This window comes from Lytechinus variegatus, chromosome 15, assembly GCF_018143015.1.
Source record: "Lytechinus variegatus isolate NC3 chromosome 15, Lvar_3.0, whole genome shotgun sequence".
NCBI classification, from domain to species: Eukaryota; Metazoa; Echinodermata; class Echinoidea; order Temnopleuroida; family Toxopneustidae; genus Lytechinus; species Lytechinus variegatus.
In genome coordinates this window covers 28,490,164-28,500,185 of record NC_054754.1, presented here as the reverse complement: position 1 = coordinate 28,500,185, position 10,022 = coordinate 28,490,164, and the positions used below count along the sequence as shown (strand labels likewise).

Sequence of the window (10,022 nt, the reverse complement as noted above, 5' to 3'; positions counted from 1 at the left end):
ACTGCTTTGAAAGGATTCCTTTTACAGAAAAATGGGAACGGTTTACAATGGGGAGGGCAGGGAACGCCCTTCCCCATGATTTTTTAAAGTTTAGTTATAAAAAAAAGAGAAAAAGGATGAATGGATAAAGAGGAATTGCGGTTATTTCATCAATCACTCCCTTTCATTAATGTTTATTTTCCATACATGCTAAAAATTCTTATATGTTGTTTATTACCCAATTGATGACATCATTTTTATGGATTCTCTTTGTATCTTTTTGTCAATGTCTCATGGATTAGATTTGTGGAACAGGCACCTGGCTCGTGGAGGCAGGAATTAGAAATTTACAATTGACTGATAAATTTTTAACACAATCAAATCAGTACTTTCAGTACTTTTTAAGTTAGAACCTCAATTGATCATGTCATTTCGTGCACAAAGCCGTGCAAAGTGTTGTTTTTTATTGGAAAAAATGTCACCTATGCTTTAAACAAGTTAGAACCTCAATTGATCATGTCATTTCGTGCACAAAGCCGTGCAAAGTGTTGTTTTTTATTGGAAAAAATGTCACCTATGCTTTAAACATTTTGAAGGTTTAATTTCAAATTTGGCTCACATATTCATAATTAAGCAAGAATCATATCTGATTAGATTTTACAATGTTGAATTGAGGTCACAGAAAAGTTAGGTTAATATTCCAATAGAAACTTGGTCAAAGAGAGTGGCTTTAATGAAACACAAAGCAAATCTTAAATTTTCATGAATTTTTGTTATGTTATTAGTGTATTTAAAACTAGTCATATGATATAAATCCTATTTTGCTATTGAAAGTTTTTGTGTCTTGTATGTTATGATCATTGAAAGTAAGTTTCATGTTTTACTGTTTAATGTCACAATTAGTTACTATGGTTCGTATTCTAAGCTCAGATTTAATTTAAACTGTTGTCTAAAGTTGTGATTCAACTTTGGAAAGCCAGTTGTGACTTATGACAGGTATCTCTAACAGCACATGTAAAATTGTCAGATCATTTGACATTCGAATCATTCATAAATGACTAGGAATAATTACTGAAATTATTCCAATCATCATTTGAACACAAGGAAAGAGCCAAGTAAAGATAAAACTAGACTTCAGAATACAGGTCAAAGTTGCCAATAACCAGCCTTTGGTCTCCATCTTACAAAGATTTGTCAACTCAAATTAGAATTGAAATAAATCCTTACCTTATAATAACGCAGTTATGAGATCAATCATAATTTGAGCTTTATTTTATATCTATCGCAAAGTATTTGTTCAATGGGGGACTACTTAGTCTGCAGGCAAAGACCCTAATTGAAATTTTGATCTACATCAGCAAGTACGTCTTCACACAAACCTAGTGCAATTCCAACTTGCTGTTATACTTTGATGAACAAGTGGGTTTTCACACAAGACTAGCACAATTGCAACCTGCTGCTTAAAGGAATAAAAAGAGAAAAATCCAACAAGCATAACACTGAAAAATGTCATTGAAATCGGATGTAAAATAAAAAGTTATGACATTTTAAAGTATCGCTTAATTTCACAAAACAGTTATATGCACATCCTGGTCGGTATGCAAATGAGGAGACTTATGACGTCATCCACTCAGTATTTCTTTTGTATTTTATTATATGAAATATGAAATACTCTGATTTTCTCCTTATTGTGGAGAGAAACAACGATTAAATCCTCCATGAACATGTTGAATTCGCATTTTGATACTATATGGTTCAGTCAAGTTGGTCCTTTATTGTCGAATATGTAAAAAATGAAATATTGTAAAATACAAACAATAAAAAACAAAAGAAATAGTGAGTGATTGACATCATCGACTCATCCATTTGCATGTCACTGAGTTGTGCATATCACTGTTTGTTTGATTTTTCTCTATCGATTCCAATCAACAATTTTTTGGGTGGACTTGACCTTTAAGTTATGTAAAATCATTGATAAAACTCGGTTTCGTTTTTTGTGGGACGCACTGTACAGTGACAAGATGTGACATCTGGGGGATTTTTATGAATGTTGTCAGCATTGACTGAAATTGGCGTCTCTGACAATTTCAATGAAATCATTGATTTTGATTGGCTGGGAAGCACTGGTATCTGACTGTTACCATGGCAACTATCATAAAACCAAATGGAATATGGACAAAGCGGGAATAGACAATGTGGCATGAAAGAACCTGTTAAAAGATGACCAAAGAATTCAGGAATACAGGGTGACTCCAAAATAAATAACAAGTTTGGAATTAAAGTCCGTTCAAAACATTTAATCACAATCAAAGCAATAATAATTATATTCACTTCTGTTAACTACCAAGACAGGATCAAAGGTCAAAGCACTTTATCCTCTATATAAACATGAAGCACAACATTTTGTACAGTAACACAAGGCTTCACAAAAACTTTCACAATTTTATAACATCAATAGTTTTCGAATAAATTACTATTTGCAAATGAATTTACAAAGATCCCTCCCTTAATATTTCTCTTATTTTCAGTACATTTTATTCACTTAGTATCAAATGATAATTTACTTATCGAAGTATGATTATTAGGGCTCTGCATTATACATGTACACACTAAGAAATAGGGGTTCAAATTTGAACCCCTATGGGTTGGTGGTACAATAGCAGCATCCCAATGTGTGCACCTTTAAGGGGGCAGTTACCTACATAAAGCACCCTTTTAGGGTAATAAAGGTGCATATTTGAACCTTTCTTAACATCAACCTCAAAAAGGTGAAAAGCTGCACATTTTAGGGTGCAAACAAACATTTTTTCCACTTAGAGTACACTTGAACTTTTTATTTCTCAGTGTGTATATAGACTATGCTATCTTTCACTCCCATGTGATATTTTTCAGTCAGATTTCAAGTCCAAAATACGATGTTTCTTGGCTTTAAATTAGACTAAGTGAGCGATAACCTTTACCCAGATAAAATTATTTTTATTGGTATTGGTATTTTTATTCAAATTTTGATAAAAAGATCAAAAGAGAGCAAGAGAATTCAGAATCCAAGAAAATGTCATGTGGATGTGCATTTTACTTCATTTTCTTTTCATATGTTAGCATTATAGCTAATTAGGTATACAAAATCCCAAATTGGATTGGACTAGATTTGAAGCTGTATTAAAAACAATATGAGGATCTGATTGAGAATGTCATGAAATAAAAGATTAGTGTTTTAATTATCTTACATCACTCAACATCAAGTAAAATCAATACCCTCTCATAAAAGAAATAGTATTTCTTTTTGAAAGCCATATTAGTTAAAGAACCAATGTGTCCTACAAAAGAATATTACCCTTATAATGCAAAATGTAAGTATTAAAGCAAGTCTGTAACAGGATCCATATCATAGGTAGTATCTCTCAGTTTCCAGGTTACTTTTCTCCCCCCCCCCCCCCATTTCTGAGGCAGATCAGTCTAGTCTTTCTTGATTTTAGTATTAAAAAAATGGAATTTTGACAGAAATGTGAAACCCCTTTATAACAGAATGGCAAGATCCTGGCAGATTAAAATGAGGTATAAATACTATAAAGAATTATGAAAACCATAAAAAAGCCAATCTTGAATACCCTTTTTTAAAAAAGATTTGTATGACATTTTCCAATATGTTTGTATTTGCAATATCAATCTTAATTCAAGTACAATATGATGATCCAAAGAAAAATGGTAATTGCATAAACTACACGTTTAAAGCTTTTCCGCCTTTTCTAGGACCCCTGGTAAAGAGGCAAAATTAAGAACTTTTTGATATGCATGTTCACTCGTGCACTCCTACATAAGTACAGTAGATCATAATGATCTACATTATGTCACTGGCACACAAATTTGATGGAATGAAGGAATAACGTTGCCTATTTGATAAAACCATGCTGATGACCCTCGGATTGTATTTCGAAATAATAGGAGGTACAATGCACATGCTCGTGCATGCTCTGTTTATCACATTCCACTGATGATCTTTAAATCCAATTTACTGTCATGCTAGAGAAAATTCAAATGTTAAGATTCCCAAATTCATCACATTTCTCTTGCTAAAATAACTCTTCTTGTTCAATATAAAGAGTAATATTTCTTCAATATCTTTATCAAGGTGACAAATACCATTATTCTATTTTCTCTTTTTTTTTAGAAACAAAATATCATAAGCTCTTGTAAAATTAAGCTACTTTAAACTTTCATATATCTAAAAGTCAAATTGTCAACATGATGGATATTTATGATAGTAAAAGGAGTGATTTGACATTTTCCTTTAATTTATTTTTACTTGTTATTGTTTCATATATCTAAAGGTCTATTTATATATCTAAAGGTCTAGTTGTCAACATGATGGATATTTATGATGGTAAAAGGAGTGATTTGACATTTTCCTTTATTTTTTACTTGTTATTGTTAGTACATTTTATCACCAACGTTCATACAACAGGTTTTATAACAAATCCTTACACTAATTAAATCATATGACCATGAATGACATTTTTTTAAAAATGAAGAAAACCTAATGGCAATCAGTACTCAATGTCTAAGGCAAGGTATGGTATATTACAAGGTGCAATCTTTATACTAGTACTCAAAGTGAAATACAAGATCAATAAATTACAAATCTTGGACACTACACGAAGAAAATATACTTTCATATGGACATAATACAAGATTCTAATTCCACAATTAATTAACGTTTATATTGTAAAGTATAATCACATAATAGACAAGAAAGAAATGGGAACTGCCCATTTAATGACCAAAATGTGCATGTACTAGTAGGAAACTGGATGGCGGTTTAAACAAAGGTGATAAATGGTTACAGTATTCAATTCAAAGTTTAAGGGTTGAAATTGCCAGCGCAGTTAACTTCTTTTGGAGTTATGGGTTTAAGGAATGACAAGCTTCTTAAGAACACGATCAATATCAAAACTCTATAACCCAAAACCTTCAAGTGAATTTTCAGGTAGGATTTGAACAAGCGCGAAATAAGTTGTGTAAACATTAAACTGAGAATGCAGAAGAGAATGCAGAAGACAATTACACCAACAACGCTTTTTACATAGTATTTCATATGTGCCGATGAATAGTTGAAACAAATTTTAATCCTTAACGTTAATTAGTTCAAACTTTGAAACAGAAAGACAACAGAACACAAAATATTCTACATCAATAGATGATATGTAAAAAATTAATTAAAAACATGAAAGCAACTTCTTTTAAAAAGGTCAGTAATAAAAACAAATTAAGCATGAATAGTTTTGTCCTTTGTCAAGTTGATACAAAGTTGATAAAAAGGATACTTTAGGTGCCTATCCAGTGAATACTTTAAACCAGGACATTGAATAGTCAATTTATTGTCTTAAATTAATCTCTGCAGTCAGCAGTCTTTCTTTTAAGAAATCAAATGAAAATCATATTAGATGTGTCATTGACAAATGGGTTATAAATGGAACAAATTTGGCAAAGGGAAGAACGAGGTGTACTATGATATAGCTTATGAATGGTCAACTCAAAATGAAATTACATTTTTATCGGAGATTTTTTAAGGGGTGATGCTTGCACAATGATATATCTTTACAATATTTAAAGGACAAAGTCAGTCATCTGATCTTATTACAAACATTTAAAACTACATGTATATCGGACATCAATACTAACACTGCAGTCAAATTTACGAAGTGTATATCATCAAGACAAAATGAATTCACAGATCTAGCACACGTGACTGTAAATACAATTAGCAGCATTCGTCCAGATATTCTATTATCTTTTATTCCCTTCACGATTTCATTCACACTACAACATACTTTAGGAACAGGAGATTAATCTGCAAAGAGGAGGATTTGATCTGATTAATGTCGTCACAGAAACCGCTTGAGACTCTGCTCCGGAGAGTCAATACATAAACATAAGATGAGAAGCCATGGTTATTTTGTTCTGCATTGAGTATTGGTACTGTTGCTCCTTCATTTTGCTTAGCAGCAATAGGCCTTCCTATCAGGAGTGCTGTTCATGTCCCTGTCTCGTCATCATTGATGTCAATGTGAATGCAATGTCAATCATCAAATAAATAAGCAATAAATCTCTATCTTGTATTTAAAGGATGCCTCCTCCTCATGCGGAGTTGCTGAAGATCTCGACAAACCCATGCGGCATGAGGCCCATCCCATGGTGGGTATTGCCTGGCGCCGAGATGGGTTGGCCATGTAAACCATGCAGCATTCGCGCCGATGCAGGCATCGAGGATATGGTGGATACTTCATCCGCAACGGCAGGCGATGCGGTCTTCAGCTCACTGTAGGTTGTGATGTCATCCAAGAGCTTATCTTGATCATCATCGTCGCCATCATACAGGGTGTCAGCGTTGGGGTCGCTGCCACTACCGCTACCGCCACCCCCACCACTACTGGTGATACTGATGTTGTCCTGGTCGTCAAGCTGAGGCGAAGGTGACGCCTGATCCCCTCCGCATTCAGAGGCATTCTTTTCTGATTTCTCGTCGTCCTTCTTTGTGGTTGTCCGCCTGTACTTAGCACGGGCATTCTGGAACCAAACCTTATAGAGCAACAAAGATAGAAAATGGAACAAAGTTCAGTTACTTTGAAAAGATGTTCTCTGAACTCGATGGCACATGCATTAAAGAGAGAGATCCTACCAAGAATAACAAGTGGAATGCCTCTGGCCATCTCACCTGCATCACGCGATTCAACATAGCAGCAGTGCTGACTTTGAAAACTACTTTAACTCACACAAGATGTTCAGTGATACTTGGTTACTCTTATTTCCATGTTTTATGAACTAGACCAATACACTTACAGAAATAGGATGGTAATTCAACAAATACCCCCAATGTTGCCAAAATTCACTGACCTCACATGACCTTTGACCTTGATCATGTGACCTGAAACTTGCACAGGATATTCAGTGATACTTGATTACTCTTATGTCCAAGTTTCAAAAAGTCAGATCAATAAACTTGCAAAGTTATGATTGTAATTCAACAGATACCCCCATTATGGCCAAAGTTCATTGACCTTTGACCTTGGTCATGTGACCTAAAATGCGCACATGATGTTCAGTGATACTTAATCACTCTTATGTCCAAGTTTTATGAACTAGACCAACATACTTTCAAAGTTATGATGGTAATTTAACAAATCCCCCCAATTCGGCCAAAGTTTATTGACCCTAAATGACCTTTGACCTTGATCATGTGACCTGAAACTTGCACAGGATGTTGAGTGATACTTGATTACTAATATGTCCAAGTTTCATGAATCAGATCCAAAAATTTTAAAGTTTTGATTGTAATTCAATAGATACCCCCAAATCAGCCAAAGTTCAGTGACCCCAAATGACCTTTGACCTTGGTCATGTGACGTGAAACTCATGCAGGATGTTTGGTGATACTTGATTAACCTTATGTCCAAGTTTAATGACCTAGGTCCATATATTTCCTAAGTTATGATGACATTTCAAAAACTTAACCTCAGGTTAAGATTTTGATGTTGATTCCCCCAACATGGTCTAAGTTCATTGACCCTAAATGACCTTTGACCTTGGTCATGTGACATGAAACTCTAATAGGATGTTCAGTAATACTTGACTAACTTTATGGCCAAGTTTCATGAACTAGGTCCATATTCTTTCTAAATTATGATGTCATTTCAAAAACTTAACCTCAGGTTAAGATTTGATGTTGACGCCGCCATCGCCGACGGAAAAGCGGCGACTATAGTCTCACTCTGCTATGCAGGTGAGACAAAAACTGTTATATAAGCAATTGAGGCACATCAAACAATTTTGTAAGTGTGACATTGAAAATAGCTACTTTGATATTATTCATTTTGAAAATGAAGATCTGAATCTAAAAAGAAACCTTCACTTGGTCATTTATGTGTTCCCACAAAGATATCATCACCACAAACTTGAGTCAATGACAAACTTCAAGAAAGATGTTAGTCATCAGTGCCTCATAGCATAGAAGATACAACCAATCATACAAATTGTATCAATCCTATGGAAAAACCATGTCCTTGAGAATGAGGAGTTTTTGTAAGATTGTTTTTCTTCATAGACAAATATAAGAATGCACCAATATCAATTGGATAATGATCATTGATTGCCCTTATACACATAAAAGTCTCCTTGTAGAGGTTGAATTTGTCTAAAAGTGGTATTTTATTCAACATTAATTGGATAGAAGACAATAGAGATCAATCCATTCTATGTCATTTGCTCCTGGAAAGATTGTTGTGATGGAAAATCTGCAGGTTAAGTGAACATAAAACTGGACATGAGGCCTAACTAAAAGCAATTCATAATCTTGATCCTGAACCGATATCATACCACCATAAACATCCGTAGCGAAAGTAAAATGGGAGCAAATGTTGCAGGATCAGAATATGTAGACCCTGTAGCATAAAGATCTGCAATCAATCGCTAAATGCCAGTGCCCAATCAAGATCATTGTTGCATGTTTCACTTTGATCACACACTGACCAGGAACCAATCAGATTGGTTCTTTCACATTTGCGATTCCATTATGTATCTTTATTCCACAGGACCGAGGTCAATGGTCACCTGAGACTCTACCCACCTGTAACACTCTCTTGGTAAGCCCCGTCTTGTGGGCCAGTTGCTTCAGGTCCTTCGCGTCGGGATTGTGGTTCATGGCAAAGTAGGACTTCATGGTTCTCAGCTGGTGGTGCTTGAAGGAGGTTCTCATCCGCTTGGTCCTCGCTTGCGGCACCTGCTGATGGTACATGTCGCCGTCCAGGCCGGGGTGGTGCCCATGGTGGCCCATTGGGTCGCAGGAATCGTTCATACCTGCAGGAAACGAAAACCAGGAATAATTCAAGTTAATGCTACAGTGGCAAATTTAAATGGGAATGTAACACCATTCGCGCAATGACAAGCGAGTGTCGATAGTGACCCAGTCATGTCAATCGACTGCATGAGTCGTTCATACCTTAGGAAATGACAGGTTACTAAATTGTTGGCCACTAAGATATATTCTTTGTAAATACTGTACATATTTTTTTTTCCAGAGGGCCCTCAAGGACAGCAGTTTGTATGACTGATGAAGAAAACCTGATTAAGGCCACAAGAAATCAACATTCACACTCATCACTCAAATCCTTTCCTGGGGGATGATATTGGTGTCTTTGAAGACATTTTGTTACATAGTTCAAATGAATTGTCTATCCCTGTAAACGAGAATGGGCCTACAAAAAGACAGGGGCATGAGTAAACATGATATCAATATGAAGGATGCAAAAGGCAGGCCATGATTATCAGCACTCTTTCAGAATCTCTGATTAAGTTAGTACTTAATTATTCTTTCATAGTTGATGAAGATATTAGTTCGTCTGACGTTCTGATTATAAACAGAAAGAGATCCACGATACAACTGTGCATCAACTGCAGTCAGATTCAGGTAAACAAAATTTACTTTTCAAACTCCTTTGTTTTTATTGCTGAATCTCTTCTAGTGATTTCACTTTTCAACACTCTTTTATACCGCTAGATTGATGGATATACATCCTTTCTCCTTAAATATTTGGTGCCATGATTTACGAGGCATCGTGGCTTGCCGTTCATCCATCTCTTTGCTTGACTGACGATGAGGTTAAGTTCACAATAGGTTTTCAATCAGTCCCCAAGGTCTAGGTGCCATGAGAGCTTTATACACTGATAGGGCACGGGCGGGCGGGCGACAAATTCCACCGGTGGATGATATCCTAGAAACTTGAGACGCCAACAGACGCAAGTCCAAAACCTTGGAGACAAGTTTTCCGAACTGCAATTTTGATATTTCTTCGAAGATGTTGGACATGTTTTGAACGAGTGTATGTTGGTCGCAATCGGGGAGTCAAGTCTTTATTGGTGTCGAGTTGTAAATGCCCAAGTAAATAAAATAATCGGTCTTAACGAAATTAGAGGATCTGCAACTAAGAGTAATTGTGGAATTGCTACAAAGATGTGACACGGATGTGTTTGTCTACCATATTTAGATAGCC

General features: G+C 35.4%; 1 protein-coding gene and 1 long non-coding RNA gene across 2 annotated transcripts; both read right to left on the bottom strand.

The window, feature by feature from the left end:
* Window positions 1-89: 89 nt before the first annotated feature.
* On the bottom strand, window positions 90-1,469 carry LOC121428762. The gene is made up of 2 exons (XR_005971833.1): window positions 554-1,469; window positions 90-461 (listed from the first exon to the last, which is right to left on the bottom strand). It is a non-coding gene; the product is annotated as an uncharacterized LOC121428762 (long non-coding RNA).
* Window positions 1,470-5,296: 3,827 nt separating this feature from the next.
* On the bottom strand, window positions 5,297-8,868 carry LOC121428737 (homeobox protein goosecoid-like). Its single transcript, XM_041625551.1, has 2 exons — window positions 8,600-8,868; window positions 5,297-6,555 (listed from the first exon to the last, which is right to left on the bottom strand). Exons 1-2 carry the CDS (start codon window positions 8,825-8,827, stop codon window positions 6,115-6,117), a joined length of 669 nt encoding a protein of 222 aa, XP_041481485.1. The 5' UTR covers window positions 8,828-8,868; the 3' UTR covers window positions 5,297-6,114.
* Window positions 8,869-10,022: the final 1,154 nt, after the last annotated feature.